This window comes from Martes martes (genome assembly GCF_963455335.1).
Source record: "Martes martes genome assembly, chromosome: 15".
Classification (NCBI taxonomy): Eukaryota; Metazoa; Chordata; class Mammalia; order Carnivora; family Mustelidae; genus Martes; species Martes martes.
In genome coordinates this window covers 52529415-52548396 of record NC_137903.1, presented here as the reverse complement: position 1 = coordinate 52548396, position 18982 = coordinate 52529415, and the positions used below count along the sequence as shown (strand labels likewise).

The following is an 18982-nucleotide window of genomic DNA, read 5'->3' as shown; positions in this document are numbered from 1 at the left end:
ACTAGCCAGTGTTTTATTATTTTGGTATAATTTATTTACCAAATTGTAAGACGTTTAGGCTATTGTATTTCTTCTTTTCCATTATGAACACTGCTGCATTGAATATCCTTATAAATGTTATCTTCATGCATCAATCTGGTTCTTTCCTTTAAGGTAAAATTCTAGAATTGAGGTAATGGGGCAAAGAGTATGTCATGTTCAGAATTTGGGTACACTTTGCCAAATAACCCCTCAGAAAGCTAATGCCACTTTATGCTCCCATTATGAGAGTGCTAGGAGAAATTATTACTTAATCATTAACTTAGTATAACTCTCTTGCAGATTGTTCTGAAAGTTTTTGGTGGCAATTAGACATCATTCTTTTTTTTTTTTTAAGATTTTATTTATTTATTTGACAGATAGAGATCACAAGTAGGCAGAGAGGCAGGCAGAGAGACAGAGAGAGAGGAGGAAGCAGGCTCCCTGCTGAGCAGATAGCCCGATGTGGAGCTCCATCCCAGGACTCTGGGATCATGACCCGAGCCGAAGGCAGAGGCCTCAGCCCACTGAGCCACCCAGGCGCCCCAGACATCATTCTGATAGCACTTCCCAATGTCTGTCTTTTCTTGTGAAATACTGTTTCATTTGGATAAGCACTTTCATAAGTGTTCTGAGTAGAGAAGAGCTCCATGGTTCCATAAATTTGGGAAATGCTTTTAGAGTGAGACCAGCTTGTTTTCTGCAGGATTTATCAATACTCCTAATATGCTAACATGCATTGTTTATTTTAGGATGAGGATGAGGCTGCAGTATGAAGTATTTTCCAAATTTATTTGACCACAGAGTCATTTCTTCCATCAGCATGATAACGCATTCGAATTCAGCTGAACGTATTTTGGGAAATGCTGAACTTAACTCAGTTCTTTTACTTTGCAATTGTTTTGCTTTGTTTTTTTAGTGTCAAACCTAAGGTTACCAACTAGTTATTGGCACAGCCTGGATTATGACTTCTGATTCTTAAATCTAGTTTATCTTATACTATAATATACTGTACAACTTAAAATATCATGATATGTTGAATATATAACTATAAGCAATATGATTCAATATAGGTTTTTAAAAATTGTTATCTTGGGGTGCCTGGGTGGCTCAGTGGGTTAAAGCCTCTGCCTTCGGCTTGGGTCATGATCCCAGGGTCCTTAGATCGAGCCCCGCATCAGGCTCTCTGCTCAGCGGGAAGCCTGCTTCCTCCTCTCTCTCGGCCTGCTTCTCTGCCTCCTTGTGATCTCTGTCTGTCAAATAAATAAATAAAACCTTTAAAAAAAATGTTATCTAAAACATAATTAGATGAAGTGTAGGTAGTGTTTTATGGCTTCCCGTTTCCCTAACCCCCTCTCATAATGCCTTAAAAAATTTCTGTGTATTGTACTTTATACAGCATTATCTAAAACTTAGTTTCTCCTTTATCCCTAAGTTCTAAAATTAGTGTAATTTTTGTTGTATATACTCCATCTGGTGGTGAGAAGTAGCATCTGCCTGCTCTGTATAAAAACTTCCCAACGTGGCTGCAAGTAGTTGGTAGATTAAAGTGGTAATCATAAGAAAAAAATTTTTTATCTTAATTTGGAACCTAAAAATATAATTTCATTTGGCAATCTTTTATTTATTTTTTTAAAAGATTTTATTTGAGAGGGAGGGAGAGCATGAGCATGCACAGAGGCAGAGGAAGAGAGAAAGAGAGAAGCAGACTCTGTTGGAGCAGGGAGACCAGTGCAGGGCTCGATCCCAGGACCCTGGGATCATGACCTGAGCTAAAGGCAGATGCTTAACAGACTGAGTCACCCAGGCGCCCCTCATTTGGCAATCTTTTAAAGTAGTGGCACATATTTTCTTTGTGTATACGTCCCTTGGTTGGAGTTTAGTTCTTTTTGCATAGTCCTTTGTATTGTCTACAATTTTTGGTTGTTTGAAATGAAGAGCAATTTTTAAATTGTGTATTTCTTTTCAAAGGCTAATAATGGGGGCACCTATGTGGCTCAGTGGGTTAAGCCTCTGCCTTTGACTGAGGTCATGGTCTCAGAGTCCTGGGATCGAGCCCCGAATCGGGCTCTCTGCTCAGCGGGGAGCCTGCTTTCCCCCCTTCTCTGCCTGCTGTTCTGCCTACTTGTGATCTCTCTCTGTATCAAATAAATAAATAAAATCTTTTAAAAAAGGCTAATATTAAAAGAGTAAAGAAATGCATTTTTATTATGAAAAATTAGAGATACCCAGTATTGATAACTTGCTTTTAGTCTAGGGATTATAAATAGGTTTTAGATTAGAGAGTCCATTCAAACTGATGGATAATCATTTAGATTATTTGCATGTGTCTCCCCCTCCCCACCTTTTTGTGGTAATGCGTTCAGCATATCTAATTCATGGTATACATCTTTACATAGGTTCCTAGGATGAATTACTATGAATGAGATGAAATTTCTGGGTCAAGGGGGATCAAAAATTATTTTATGTATATTTTAAGTTGTTCTCCAAAAAGAAAATATCAGTTTGTACTCCCTTGAAAACAGTGTATAAGTATCCTTTTCTCTGTGTGCTGAATAACACTCAAGACTTTATTATTTTAAAAATACTTGCTAATCTGATAATGAAAAATGGTATCTTATTTGAGGTGGTTTTCATTTCTTTAATTGTTTATTTTTTCATATGCTATGACTGTTCTCATTTTTCCTTTTTTAAACTAAATTTTATTTTATTTTTTTTAAGATTTTACTTATTTATTTGATAGACAGAGATTACAAGTAGGCAGAGAGGCAGGCAGAGAGAGAGAGGAGGAAGCAGGCTCCCCGCTGAGCAGAGAACCTGATGCGGGGCTCGATCCCAGGACCCTGAGACCATGACCTGAGCCAAAGGCAGAGGCTTTAACCCACTGAGCCACCCAGGCGCCCCTAAACTAAATTTTAATGAAAAGTTGTAATCCAGTTACTGTCACTATAGCAGAGTATATTTATTTATTAGTTTATTTTTTATGTGGTAAAATACACCCAATATAAAAATTGCCATTTTAAATATTATTTTCTTTCTTTGATTTTGTTTTCTCTTTTTTTTTAATCCAAAATGTGTTTATTGGGATAGTTTCCCATTCATCTTGTTTCAGGGTGCTTTTATTGCTGCCCCTGTCTGAAGGAGCATCCTGTAATCCTTGCTTTTCCTCCTGGAGGCTGACAGAGGACAGTGGAGCAGCCAACACACAAAACTACCGTTTGTGTGTGGCTAAAGACAGTGGTGATTTTTTAGCACCCTGGGCACTTCACCTCCATGAAGTAGGAGTTGGGGCTCTGCACTAGGTGCTTCCTCTTATGCTTCCTCTTCTCCTCTTCTGGAAAGGTGGAGGAGGTCCTTTGTGAGGAGCACGTTCTCATGGGGAGGTCATCACCACACTTTTTTTTTTTTTTTGTGAAGTAGATTCCACATCCAGCATGCAGGGCTTGAACTCACAACCCTGAGATCAAAACCTGAGCTGAAATCAAGAGTTGGATGCTTAACTGACTGAGCCACCCAAACACTTTTTTTTTAGTTGAAGTATAGGTGACACACAGTTACAGTCAGTCACAAATGTAGAACATCGTGATTTGACAACTATAATTATACTATGCTTACCGCAAGTGTAGCTACCATCTGTCACCATGCAGTGCTATTACAATACTGTTGACTATTTTTCCTATGCTGTACTTTTCATATCTGTGACTTAGTCCATAACTGGAAGCCTGTACCTTCCACTCCCCTTCACCCATTTTGCCCATCCACCTACCCCGCTTCCCCTTAGACAGCCACCAGAGTGTCTTCTGTATCTATGGATCTGTTTCTGCTTTGTTTTATTGTTTGTTCATTTGTTTTGTTTCTTAAATTCCCACATATGAAATCAAAAGATATTTGTCTTTCTCTGACTTACTTCACTTAGTGTAATACCTTCTAGGGCCATCCATGTTGTCACAAATGGCAAGAGTTCACCTTTTTTATGGCTGAATAATATTCCGTGTTTGTGTGTGTGTGTGTGTGTGTGTACACACACGTACAATGCATCTTCTTTAGCCGTGCATCTACTGATGGACATTTAGGTTGCTTCCATATTTTGGCTATTTTAAATAATGCTGCAGTAAACATAGGGGTGCTTGTATCTTTTCAAATTAGTGTTTCAAATTAGTATTGAATAATTACCCAGTAGTGGAATTACTAGATTGTACATGTGGTATTTCCATTTTCGTTTTTTTGGAACCTCTGTACTGTTTTCCACAATGGTTGTTCCAATTTAAATTTCCTTCACCAGTGCAGAAGGATTTCCTTTTCTCCATGTTCTGACCAACATTTGTTATTTCTTATCTTTTTGATACTAGCCATTCTGACTGGTGTGTGGCTTTGATTTCCATTGCCCTGCTGATTACTGATATCGAGCATCTTCCCACATGTCTATTGGCCATGTGTATGCCTTCTTTGGAAAAATGTCTATTCAGGTTTTTTAAATAAGATTTTTTAAATAAGATTTTAAAATAAGATTATTTTTAAGTAAGATTTAAATTTTTAAATAAGATTATTTGGGGGTTTTTGGTGGTGAGTTGTGTCAGTTCTTTATCTATTTTGGACATTAACTCCTTATTGAATATATCCTTTGCAAATACCTTCTACCCCTTATTTTAATCATTTTAACTGTACAGTTCAGTGGCATGGAGGGGTTGGGTTTTTTTGTTTTGGAGAAGCAAAGGGCCCAATGTGGGGCAGCATCCCCAGATTCCAGGATCATGACCTGAGCTGAAGGCAGTTGCTTAACCAACTGAGCCACCTGGGTGTCCCTTGAGGCCTATTTTTAGGTTTTATTTCTCTATGACCATGTATCCTCTAGCAAGTTTTGTAGGCTCATAAATTTCGAGTTACCTCATCAATAAATTGAGCCTATGGTGTTCAGTTCAAAAGACGTTAAAGAACAATAAAGTAATGAGTGCGTTTTAAATTACAAAGTGCTAGTTAATGATCAAGTTACTGTTTTCTATGTAATTTAGAAAACTCTTCAGTTGTTGGAGATTCAGGTCAAAATTTTTTAAAGTTGTACATTCAGTATCATGGATAATTTTTATTTATTTCAATAATCTCCTTAAGATACTTGGAGAAGTAAGAGTATTTTGAGAGAATATGAGAAGTTTTATGAATCTGGCTATGTAGTTCTTGTCAAAAAGCTTTTCAAAATGATTGTGTACTTCAGTTGGCTTTCAGTACTATTTTTCTCCCAGCTCTGGGTTTTATCTTTAAAAGTCTAATTTTGGGGAACCTGGGTGGCTCAGTGGGTTAAGGCCTCTGCTTTCAGCTCAGGTCATGATCCCAGGGTCCTGGGATCGAGTCCCGCATCGGGCTCTCTGCTCAGCAGGGAGCCTGCTTCCTCCTGCCTCTCTGCCTGCTTGTGATCTCTGTCTGTCAAATAAATAAATAAAATATTTAAAAAAAAAAAAAGTCTAATTTTGCTTACTTTTTCATAAGGATAGAATAGTACTTCATTCTTACTTAAAATGCTTGTCTTCTTTATCATTTGATTTAACAATTTATGTTTTAGCAGCAAGTGGGGGGATGTTAATGGAAGAAACTTTATTCTTCTTAAGTGGAAACGGAAGGATGAACTACTTTATTTTATATATGAAAAATAACTTTAAAAGAAGTCTGGTGTGTGCATTGTATTACTTTCTTGAAATATAGGTATCAATTATTTCTCGGTAGCTTCTGACATTGGGAATCAGCTTTATAAGAAATTTGCTTTATAGGGCTGGATTCAATTACTGGAAATGTTCAGAACTCACTTGTTGATGAGGACAAAGTACACTCTGGCTTGGAACGTGACTCTCATCAGGGAAAGAAATCTGGGACCGGTAGCAAACTTTCTGTTAAAGATTATGAGCAGACTCTTGACACTGATAGCATTTTGGAGGATCTTTCTGGGCATTCTGTAAGGTAATGTATATTTTATACCTGTAATTCATATTTAATTAAAGTTATAACATTATTGATGTTCAGAGAATCCATTCAATAAATTGCTATATTTTCTGAATAGACTTTGGAGTTTTGTTCATAGTTTGGGTCTTTATATTTTAGAATATGGTCATCTCTCACCTAAACTATTATAGCGTCTCTCAGGAATGTTTTGCCTCTAGCACAATCCCCCTTTCTATTCTAAGTGCCATTGACAGTGTTGTTATCTTGAATCAATCCTCTGACCAAGCAACTGCTCTCCTGAGGCTACCCTGGGAGCTCACAGCTGCTCTGTAGATGAATTCCCAAGAACTTAACTTTATTTGAAGTGTTTTTCACTAGGCTACCACAGACTGTCTCATTTCTTTTTTCTATACATTTCTCCTCATCTTTGTTCATCCACTCTTTCAACACGCCTACATAGCATCCTTTTGTCTCATTACCCTTCTTCCTGTGAACTTTTCTCTCAGCTTATTTGATGACAAGCAGATTTTGAAATCTCACTCTCGTATTGTTTAGAGAGAGCTTGCATACTATCTTTTCCCCTTCTTTTTAATACCATACAGTATCATACACTGAGCCTGTTGCTTATATATGATCTTTTGTGATTGCTTCATGTGCAGTTTCTATTCCTTTGTCTGCATGACTTTTTATGTGTTGCACTGATTTTGTCCTTCTGGAAATTTAACCTCCGAGAGGACACGGATTTATTTTTTTCTTTTAAAACTAACTGTTTGCTCTTTCTAGTATGGTGTCACATACAGATAATTAATTTTAATGCTTTCATGTTGTAAATCTTACATTGTTAATACCATTATTACTGTATTTAAAATTGAATTTTAATTTTTTTTGTCAGAAAGCTTTACCTTTCTTTAGAGATATTCTGATGATTTATTTGGCAAAATTAACAAAGTTAAACATTTCTAAAAAAGAATCCACAGCCAAATAAGTTTGATAAATGTCCCGTACTATAGAATAGACTTCCCCTGCCACCTTCCTCACCTATGATATAAGGCTTTGATGAAGAAGTGCTCAGATTTTTAAAACAATATTTAACTTATTTTTTTCTTTACTTATTTGGCTATAGCCATTTTCTGTCCCCAAGCTCTTTACTTTTCTGTCCTTTTTATTTTTTGGAAAATTTATTAACATTGTTGGAAGCATAGTTTTGGAAATGCTAGTCTAGGTGAATCTTCTCTGCAGAGCAAATACAAATTCAGCTTGTAAAACCAAAAGTGAGATTCAGGCATACTTGATTTTGATATTGTGTTGGAATTTTTTCTTGGAAATCTAGTAAAAGAAGTAATAAATTCGTTTTCTATTCTATAAATGAGGTTGTCAGACTATTAGAAATAGTAGTTCTCTAAACCATCAATAGTAAATTAAAGGTCACTGTAAACAAGTGAATGCCTCTCAAGATTACTTTTATTCAGATATTTATATGCTGGGTTTAAGAGAAATGTCTATCTTTGAAAACTATCTCCTGGTTTTATTAAAGCTAAAAGTAAATTTGTTTTATTATGTTAGAAATGCGTTAACTGTGCTAACATGTTTTATGAAGTATCTTCAAGTAATTTATTCAATAAATTAATGTTTAGTGCATGGGAGCATCTTTTTGTTATGAGAAACAGTAACTTTAATGAGTCTAATTTCTCAGAGAGGAGCTAGACATGTGCCTTGAATTGAAATAAATACATTAAGAGTTATTCCAGACTGCTTATGAGACATTACTTCTTTTTAGAAAGTTCAGGAAAGAACTATAACATTAAAAGTAGATGAAAACAAATGAGTACTTATAAAGTACTTAGAGATGGTTAGTAGGAAAATAACTTTTTTGCCGTGAATTTTTGGGTTAAGAGGAATAACAAAATAGTGGGTTTTTGTCATTTCTTAATGTTTAATTCAAAATGATACTTTATTCTCTTTCAGAGATAGATTTTAAGGCATTTTTTTAAAAAGTTTTTTTTATTTTAATAAACATATAATGTATTTTTATCCCCAGGGGTACAGGTCTGTGAATCACCAGGTTTACACATTTCATAGCACTCATCATAGCCCATACCCTCCCCAATGTCCATTTCCCCACCACCCTCTCCCATCCCCCCTCCCCCCCCCCCCCCCCCCGCAACCCTCAGTCTGTTTCTTGAGATTGAGTCTTTTATGGTTTGTCTCCCTCCCAATCCCATCTTTTCATTTTAAGGCATTTTTTAAATGATAGGCTTGACCTTACCTTTTATATGTGGCTATAATTTTATTGCTATATGAGGTCTATGTATTTTAGAAAGTTTTGCCTCTTACTGTAATATGTGATTCATTATATATGTACATTGTAGAAGAAAGAGTTAAGTGCCAGTTTAATTACAACTCCTTTTCTGTTTTATTATTTTGGGCAGGGTTTGTGCCTAGCTCATTGACCACTGTAAGTCTAGCAATGAGAGCCGTACTCAGTCGTTCATTCAACATGGCGATTATGTTTGAATGACTACGTTTGAATGATTAAATGCCTGAGTCACAACATTTTAAATGTCAATAAAGAATGCAATACATGCTGTTCTTATGAATTGTTTAGCTGGCTCTTGAAGTAGTTTTCCTTTTTCTAATGTCTTTATATGAACCAAAACTTCTAGTGTCTCATCAGACAAGGGAAGATCTCAGAAAACTCCAACTTCTCCCCTGTCTCCAAGTTCTCAGAAATTGTTGCAGTTTGACCTTCCAGGAACTTCATTAGAAAGATCTAAATCCTCAGTAATAACGCCTCCATCTGTAGCAGGATTTAAGCCTAATGCATCTTTTACCGATATGAACCTTGCTGCCAGCAGAACGACCGCAGAGGTGGCCTCAACATCAGGCAAGTAGATCTGTGCAGTTGTCATTCAAGATACGACTTCTGTTCCTTAAAATCCCTTTTCTTTCAGTCGAACTGTAGGAAGATGTTATCAGGTGAATGTTATTACTTTTGGAAGTATTCAGAATTGTGCAGGAAAAGAAATACTGAAAAGCATGAAACATTCAACAGTGGTGATTTTTCCCATTGCCAGCCTACGTCAGAACACACCTGGAAAATGTACACTGTGCTAATAAGAAGTCAGTCTTTCCTGCAGTGGAAAGGAAACTTGTTTTGGTTCTTAAGATGAAAAATGAATTTCAGAAATCTGAGAGGTCATTTCTCTTACATTTGACAGTCACTTATGCCTTCCAGGTTCTAAGCGCTTTTCTCCTGCTGGCCTCCAGCATCGTATGGCGGCAGAACTCAGTTACCTGAGTGCCATTGAGGAGTCGGTGCGCCAGCTCTCAGATGTGGAAAGAGTTAGAGGCATATCACTTGCTCAGCAGGAGAGTGTATCTCTGGCTCAGATCATAAAGGTATTTGTGGAATTTTCTCTTTAGCTTTCTGTGCTTTTTTTCTTTTCTTTGGTATTTAAAATAGTTTCAATGAGGGCGCCTGGGTGGCTCAGTGGGTTAAGCCGCTGCCTTCGGCTCGGGTCGTGGTCTCGGGGTCCTGGGATCGAGTCCCGCATCGGGCTCTCTGCTTGGCGAGGAGCCTGCTTCCCTCTCTGTCTACTTGTGATCTCTCTCTGTCAAATAAGTAAATAAAATCTTAAAAAAAAAAAAATAGTTTCAATGATGAGGTGAAAAACCAAAACCAGCACATCAAACTTTCACCTGCCAAGTAGAAAAAAATTGTCTTATAAATAACCCTGGGGAAAACTGTCATATCGAGTACTAAAAAAGTTAAACATAGAATATTTGGTAGCAGAACAATAATTCAGTCATTGTCTCTCAAAAATGTCATTTTCCTCTTCCTCTGTTTTTTTTTAAATGACTGTGAAAATCAGCTAATCAAGCAATTCTCAATATTTTCTTTTGCTGACAAGTCAGAGATGACTGACTTTTTTTTATATTCAAAAATTTGTATTTTTTTTAATTTAAATATTTAAAATATTTTTTTTAATTTTAATAAACATATAATGTATTTTTATCCCCAAGGGTACAGGTCTGTAGAGATGACTGACTTTTTATTGTTTTGTTTTTAATGCTTTATTTGTACCAAAAAGAAAATTTTCTACATTCCAGGTATTTGATAAAGCCAGGATAATGTGGACTTTAACTTAGCTAACAAAAATCCAATAAAGGTAGAAGCAGTGTTCTTACATGGAGTTGCTGTTGCTATCTTTAAAAAAAACAAAAAAACTTAGTATTTACATATAATAAAATACACAGATTTTAAGTGCGTAGTTTGGTGAGTTTTGATCAATGTAAGCACAGCCCTAATCAAAATATAGAACATTTCTGTCACTTCAGACAGTTCACCCATGGACGACCTTTTCAGTTAACTCGCTCTCCCAGAGGCAGTTACCATTCTGATTCCTAATCACCATAGTACTTTTTGCCTGTTCCAGAACTTCATATAAATGGAACTGTCCTTTTTACTTTTTTGTGTTTAGCTTATTTTATGTGGCATAATGTTTTTAAGATTCATCCATGTTGTATCCATTGTTTTGTTCGTGCTGTTTTTTTGCTGAGTAATATTCCATTAATCAATGTAACACAGTTTATCCTTTTGATGTACATTTGTATTGTTTCCAGTGTGGAGCTATTATAAATATTTCTGTTACGAATATTTTTACAACTCTGTATTCAATGTGTGTTTTCATTTGTCTTGCTTTAATACCCAGGAGTGTAATTGCTTGGGTCAAGTAAAAGTATATGCTTAACTTCATATGAAACTGCTATACTGTTTTCCAGAGTAGTTGTATTATCTTACATAGCAATCTATGAGAGTCCCAGTTGCTCCATATTTTTGCTGTCATTGGTATTCTAGGCATTCTAGTGAGTGTGAACTAGTATCATTGTGGTTTTAATTTGCATTTCTTTTATGACTCATGAGGTTGATAATCTTTTTGTGTATTTATTAACCATTCTTATATCATCTTTTGTGAATAACTGTTCATATTTTTGGCCTATTTCATAACAGGATTGTATAGAAGTCCTTTACATATAGAAACTAGAAACAAGTCCTTTTCAGATATATTTCGAATACTGTTTCTCAGTCCTTAGCTTGCCTTTTAATTGTCTTTTCATTTTTAAACTGTATCTTTTTGAGTGCAGAATATTTTCATTTTAATGAAATCCAGTTTTTTATTTTTTTCTTTTCTGTTCATTTTGTTTTCTAAGAAATCTTTGCCTACCCTAAGATGTTAAGATACTTTAACAAAGATTTTTTTTTTATGTTTTTCTAAAAAGCTTTATAGTTTTGGCTTTTTTTTTTTTTTTATAGTTTTGGCTTTTATATTTAAGTGTGTGAGCCATCTAGTTACTTATGGAGTGTGAAGAAGGGACCAGAGTTCATCTTTTCCTCCATCTGGATTTTCAGTTGTTCCATCAACATTTTTATAAAAAGACTTAAATTTTCTTGGCCCCTTTATCAACAATTAAGTAATCACTTATATGGAGGTCTATTTCTGGACTCTGTTCTTTTGCATTGATCTATATGCCTGTTCTTAATGCCAGTACCATACTGTTTAACTATGTTCTTAGAGTGAATCATGAAATCAGGGTGTAATTACTTCAGTTTTGTTTTCCTCAAGGTAGTTTTTAGGTTTTTAGGTTTCTAGGTTTTTACATTTCTATAGAGCTTTTAGAATTAGTTTGTTGGCTTCTACCAAAAAAGGAGGGGGGGCTGGTTTTTTATTTTTGTTGATTTTGATATGACTGGCATTGATTCAGTAGATCAGTTTGGGGGGAGAATTTACATCTTAACAATATGGCATTTTCTAATTTGTGAGCATGATACCTTTTCCTATTTAGGTTTTAAAAATAGTTCTCTCTGCAGTGTAATTTTCAGTGTACAGATCTTACACATTTTAAAATGTATTCTTAAATATTTTATGTCTCCTGATGCTGTTGTAAATAATTTTTTCTCAATTTTGTTTTACATTTGTTCTTCCCAAAATATCTAAAACCATTCGTTGTGTGGAACTATCCCATACTTTGCAAGGAGTTGAGCATTCCTGTACCTCTCCCAATAAATAACAGTAGTGCTGTCCGGTCATCAGGACAGCAAAAACTCCCCCAGACATTTCCAAGTCTTCCTGATGGAGACTGGGGAGGGACTGATAAGAGCTTGGTTAAAAGTCACTGGATTGGGGTGCCTGGGTGGCTCAGTGGGTTAAAGCCTCTGCCTTCAGCTTGGGTCATGATCCCAGGGTCCTGGGATCAAGCCCCATATCGGGCTCTCTGCTCAGCGGGGTGCCTTCTTCCCTCCCCCCCCCCCACTTGTGATCTCTGTCTGTCAAATAAATAAATAAAATCTTAAAAAAAAAAAAAATCACTGGATTAGGGAAATGACCCCATGGCAGTGGCCATTACCTTGAAATCCAAAATAGCACTGAGATTTTCTTTTTTTTCTTTCTTTCTTTTTTTTTTTTTTTTAAAGATTTATTTATTTATTTATTTGGCAGAGAGAGAGAGAGATCAAAAGAAGGCAGAGAGGCAGGCAGAAAGAGAGAAGGGAGGAAGCAGGTTCCCTGCTGAGCAGAGAGCCCCATGTGGGGCTCGATCCCAGGACCCTGGGATCATGACCTGAGCCAAAGGCAGAGGCTTTAACCCACTGAGCCACCCAGGCGCCCCAGCACTGAGATTTTCTACCATTTTAGGGATACATTATAATTCTGGGCTTCCAGATTTATACAGGGCATTATATAACTTTATATACAATCTTTCCACCTTTAGAAAACCTGTATTTAGCACAATTCCAGAAGAAATGAAAAAATATAAACTGATTGGTAACATTATTTGAAATAGTGGAAAGAAAAGGTCCTGGTGAGGAGACCTTTTCTGGGGCAATATTTTCATGAAACTACTCCTGTAAAGCCAGAATAAAGGAGTCCTAAAATTTTGAGTTGCGAAGTGTTACCTTTATTTTTATACATAGGACATTTTAATCTCTCTTATAGAGTTAGGCACTGCAGCTTTTGCTTTAAAATTAGCTTTTTTGTATGAGTTCTTAGTCCTGTGTGCCTTGGAAATTTTTTATTTTACTGCATTATTTGACACATAGTAGGTGGTCATTAAATATTTTGATAACAGTTTAGGGCTATTCTATTTGCTGTCTTTCCTTGGAGTTCTAAGAGGTTGCTTCAAAAAAATTATGTTAGGAAAATAGTATTACGGGTAATATCGTCACTGTGTTAAAATGGTGTAGTATCTTAGAATTAATAGTTGATCTTTTTTTTTGTTTTGAAGGCACAGCAGCAACGCCATGAGAGAGACTTGGCCCTTTTGAAATTGAAGGCTGAACAAGAGGCTTTGGAGTGTCAGAGACAATTAGAAGAAACCCGAAACAAAGCAGCTCAGGTACTTACGTTTGCAGCATGCACTGGTCTTTTAAATCTAAATTTGTATCTTTGGAGTCACTTCAGTTTTCTTTTAAATATGTAGGAGTGAAAAAGGAAAGATATAATAATGCTTTAGTGTACATTATGCCATTTGGGTTAATTTCATGTCATTTGACTCTGGTAGCAATCCCGTGAGTTAAGATTTATCCCCAATTTAGAGAAGTGGGAGCTGAGGTACATAGTATTTATTGTTAAAGGAAACATCAACTTGTGAATAGTGGAGTTAAAAATTAAACTCCAGCCGTAATTTTAAGACTCTGAACTCTAGATTTCAAGACATGAAATCTAGACATTTTGTTTTACAAGGCATTTGCACCATAAAACAATTTTAAAATTAAAGCTAATTTGGAGCGGGGAGAGACTGAGATGTAACAGAAGTTCTCTTTTTACTTTCTTTTATTTTCAGGTCCATGCAGAATCCTTACAGCAGGTGGTCAAATCACAAAGGGAAGTAGCGGAGGTCCTGCAGGAAGCAACTTGTAAAATAGCCACTCACCAAGCAGACACTGCTCGTCTCAGCACAGACGTGGCTCGCCAAATCTGTGAAGTAAGGCCATCGAGAGACCCTTTTCTTTTAGTCAGTCTGAGTAGATTCGGTCTTTGCAGTTTCTAACATCTAGCAAATATGTCAGTGAGAGCCAAATGCTGTTGACTTGAGGCAGTATGTTGTACATGTGAGTGATCAGAGGCAGAAAAAATGGAGAACTCTAAATGTCTGCCCTTGAGTAGACTTTTAAAAAATATACTGATTTTATTGATGTATAATTTACAAACTATAAAATATATCCATTTTAAGTGTATTGTTTGATGAGTTTTGACAAATATATAGGTATCTAATCAGATATAGGTATCTATATCTATATATTTCTGTCTTTTCTTATCTCTCTGTCCATCCCTATAAACACCACCATAATTGAGAAATAGAATACAGTTGATTCTTGAATAACATGGGCTTGAACTGTGAGGGTCTGCTTATATGCAAAAATTTTTTTGACAAATACAATACAGTACGATAAATGTAATTTTTCTTCCTTAGGATTTTCTTAACATTTTTTTTCTCTAGCCTGCTCTATTTATTTTTTAAAAGATTTTATTATTTTATTATTATATTTATTTATTTGACAGAGAGAAGGAACACAGGCAGGGGGAGTGGGAAAGGGAGAAGCAGGCTTCCTGTTGAGCAGGGAGCCTGATGTGGGGCTCGATCCCAGGACCCCGGGATCATGACCTCGGAGGCAGACACCCAACTGACTGAGCCACCCAGGTGTCCCTAGCCTACTTTATTATAATAATACAGTATAAAATACATATGATGTATAAGATATGTGTTAACCAACTGTTTATGTTATGGATAAGGCTTCTAATCAACAATAGGCTATTTAGTAGTTCAGCTTTGAGGGATTTAGAAGTTATCCACAAATTTCGACTGCTTAATGAATTGGCTCCCCTAACCCCCATGTTGTTCAGAAGGCAACTGTATTTCCGTCACTAAAAAGTTTCTTCATGCACCTATCCGTTCTGTCCCCAGCTTTGGTCCCAGGAAGCCATTGATCTGCTTTGTATGAAGATGGTTCCTTTTTATCTACCGTGATGTTAGTGTCTTGTCTTTTACTGTACCAGGAACAAAGCCAGAAATAGTTTTACTGTTGTCTGTGTACGGGATATTATACTCTGTAGTTATAGTTTCAGTTTATATTAGCAGGTACAATTTAGGATTGTTTGTGAAATGATTTTGTTATTAATATTAAAAGACCAGGAACCTCCTGGGTTGGGTACTATGGGATTGTACATAGACTCTTTTAAGAAAATTTTAGACAACATTAACAAAGATTTCAAAAACACTTCAAGTTGTCAAGGCAGTGACTGAATGAACACCAAATGAAAAATACAGGCAGCAGTTGCAGTAGTGGCTGAGAGTGGGGAAAATACCTCCCATTGTAGGTCAAAACAGATATAGGAAGTAGAAATTGAGTTGATTCTTTTTTTTTTTTTTTTAAAGATTTTATTTATTTATTTGTCAGAGAGAGAGAGAGAGCCAGAGAGCGAGCACAGGCAGACAGAGTGGCAGGCAGAGGCAGAGGGAGAAGCAGGCTCCCCGCCGAGCAAGGAGCCTGATGTGGGACTCGATCCCAGGACGCTGGGATCATGACCTGAGCCGAAGACAGCCGCTTAACCAACTGAGCCACCCAGGTGTCCCGAAATTGAGTTGATTCTTATAGGAGATTCATTTTTTGTTTATTATGGCTTATTATATTACTTGAAGATTTTGTTTTAATTTATAGGTTGCTGTAGCTAGATGAAAGTTAGAAATCAGGTAGTCCATCCAACTTTTTATTTTTATAAGGAAGCTGTTGTGAGACTTAAAGAATCTAAATTACTTGCCCCCAGTGTTTTACCTCTTATAGTGGAATTTACTTGCTCTTAATCCAGTGATCTTTCGAAGACCCTGTGCTCCTTCTCAGTTTTCTGTGATTTTTTTTTCACATCTACTTTTGCCTTGTGTGTGTTCTTATTTAGATGGCAGAGTTGACTCGAACTCATATCTCAGATGCCATCACTGCTTCCGGAGCTCCCCTGACAACGCTATACGACCACCAACGACAACATGCTCCAGATTTTGTGAAACAGCTGAGGACCAGAGCTGAAACGGATAGGTTAATACTCAGTCATTCAGCAACTATGCAGTGGGTATCTACTATGTCCCAGGCCCTGTCGTGGGTGCTAGGAGTATAGTTATGGGCATACAGTGTGGTGGGGAAGATAGATACTGTAATCAAATATTCACTGAAGTGAATGAACACTTACACATTGAGACATGTGTTATGAGAGAAAAGAACGTACATCTCAGAGATCTAAAACGAAGGAATTTGAATAGCCTGGGGGTACAGCGACATTAGAGAAAGGTTTCCTGGGGAAGGAAAGCTTATGGTGAGATCCAGTGGATGGGAAGGAGTCAGTGATGTAAAGCAGATAAAGATTGGCAGGTCAGTACATACAAATGTAGGAGGAGAAAATGAGGGAAGAATGTGACTCGAGGCAGAGAACAAAGGGGAGAATGGTAGGAGATGATGCACGGATCAGATGATGGTAGGACATTGCAGACCTTGAGGATTTTGGAGTTTATTCTTGGAACAATGAAGAGTCAGTTTTTCAGGCAGCCTGGGTGATGTGATCATGTTTGTGTGTCTCTTTTTACATCACATTTTGACTGTCTCTAATTCATAGATTTTAAGTCCCTATTCACATTTACTAATACTTGGGGTGATTTGTGTTTATTTCTCCCAGAGCAAAAGAAACTCTTTTCTATGAGCGAATGCCTTTCTTAAAAACTTTGTCATAGCTATTTCATAATTTCTATTCAAGATTTTATCTCAATGTTAAATGGCATTTAAAATCCTTCTCTTATGAGAGACTTTAAATGTTTAATCAGTTTTTATTCTCTTTGCAGGAAAAGTCAATCTGTTTCAGCCTCTCAGAGTAAAGAAGGGACCCTTGATTCAAAACATCAGAAGTATTCCCCTTCACACGATAGTTATTCTGAGTCTTCAAGATACAAGAATCATGATCGAAGGTGAAAACACTTTGATTTAGTAAAGTGTGGTGAATGGCTTAAACAGTGCTTTTTCTTTTTACTTCTTAATCTCATTTCTTTAAATGAAATAGTGTCTTTCCTTCAAAGTTCTGACTTCCCTTATTTGATTAACTGATTTATAAAATAATTGTTCTATGTAGTAATGTAACTACCATTCCTTGAGAGCCTGCCTTCTACAAGCACCGTGTCAGTTTCTTTCTTTCTTTTTTTTAAAATTTATTTGACAGAGAGAGAACACAAGTAGGCAGAGAGGCAGGTGGTGGGTGGGGGTGGAAAGCAGGCTCCCTGCTGAGCAGAGAGCCCGATGTGGGGCTTGATCCCAGGACCCTGAGATCATGACCTGAGCCGAAGGCAGAGGCTTAATCCGCTGAGCCACCCAGGTGTCCCTCTTTTTCCTGCATTTAATATTCACAGCAACCTTCTAAGACAGATACCATCCTCATTTTATAGTAGGGAACAGAGGCTCATGCAGTTGCTAAGAAACTCACCCAAGGTCACATAGATAGTAGCACACGAAGGAATTGAACCTTGGTTTATCTGGCTCTAAGGCCTATGTTTATTGTGCATTGCTTTGCTAACATCATATTTCTTGACATTACTGTATGTACTAATTTTTATAATTATAAAAGAAGATCGAATACTTTGTTATTGGTTCTTGCCTGGTATTAACATCTATAGTTTTCGATTATGGTTCTGTCCTTGGATTAGAAGATTTTCGAAGCTCCTTTTCCAGCATTCTTATCGTAGGATACCTACATTGTCAAAGTGAAACCTCATTTAAAAAATTAAATCATGAGACTAAAAAACATCAGTGTGGGGTATTAAGTACCTACTATATCTCTGGAACTATGTGACTTTCATTTAACCTTCCTGACACACAGTTCATTTAGGCTGTCAGCTGGGTCACTACAGAGGATTCCTCATAGTTTTCCCAGTCTTTTCCCAAACCATTCCCCAATCTCTTCACTAACCACATGGTAACTAGAGTGATTTTTCTAAAATTTGCAGCCAGTTTGTTACTCACCTGTTTGAAACCTTCAGTATTCCTTTAGAGCCACTCAGTATAGCATGAAAGTTCCTTTATTATTGAAGCTTTGGTCCATCTCTAGCCCTGTCTCTTGGCATTTCCCCTCTTACTCTATTCTACTAATTACAACTACTCTAATGTAATTCTCTAAAAAAAGAGCCATGCTCTCTCTCTTTTGTGCCATTACATATGATATACCCTCTCTTTTTTAAATTTAAATTCAATTAATTAACATATAATGTACTATTTCAGATTTAGAGTTCAGTGATTCATCACTCATAATACCCATTGCTCATTACATCACATGCCCTCCTTAATGTCTATCACCCAGTTACGCCATCCTCCTGCCCACCTCCCCTCCAGCAGCCCTTGGTTTGTTTTCTATGATTCAGAATATTTTAATGGTTTCTCACCTCTCTGATTTTATCTTGTTTTATTTTTCCCTCTCTATCCCTCTGATCCTGTTTTGTTTCTTAAATTTCACTTATGAGTGAGATCATATGATGATTGTCTTTCTCTGATTGACTTATTTCACTTAGCATAGTACCCTCTAGTTCCATCCACGTCATTGCAAATTGCAAGATTTCTTTTTTTTTTTTTGATGGCTTGTAGTGTTCCATTGTATGTATACAATGACATTAATACAAATAAATGTATTATTTGTTTCAGGTATACAGGTCTGTGAATCATCAGTCTTACACAATTCATAGCACTCACCATAGCACATACCCTCCCCAGCGTCCCTCACCCAGCTACCCTATCCCTCCCACCCCCATCCCTTCCCCCAACCCTCAGTTTGTTTCCTGAGATTAAAAGTCTCATGTTTGTCTCCCTCCCTGGTCCCATCTTATTTCTTTTTTCTCTCCCTTCCCCCCACAACTCCTGCCCTGCCTCTCAAATTCCTCATATCAGAGAGCATATGATAATTGCCTTTCTCTGATTGACTTATTTCTCTTAGCATAATACCCTCACGTTCCATCCATG

At 36.7% G+C, this 18982-nt stretch overlaps 1 protein-coding gene across 1 annotated transcript in view; it reads left to right on the top strand.

The window, feature by feature from the left end:
* CEP350 (centrosomal protein 350) overlaps positions 1–18982 on the top strand; it is a 155534-nt gene that overhangs the window by 59760 nt on the left and 76792 nt on the right. The window contains exons 15-21 of the mRNA XM_080824205.1: positions 5778–5964; positions 8610–8830; positions 9182–9345; positions 13228–13338; positions 13786–13926; positions 15897–16063; positions 16828–16950. Coding sequence (XP_080680331.1) covers positions 5778–5964; positions 8610–8830; positions 9182–9345; positions 13228–13338; positions 13786–13926; positions 15897–16063; positions 16828–16950 — 1114 coding nt within the window. The remainder of the gene's footprint in view (positions 1–5777; positions 5965–8609; positions 8831–9181; positions 9346–13227; positions 13339–13785; positions 13927–15896; positions 16064–16827; positions 16951–18982) is intronic.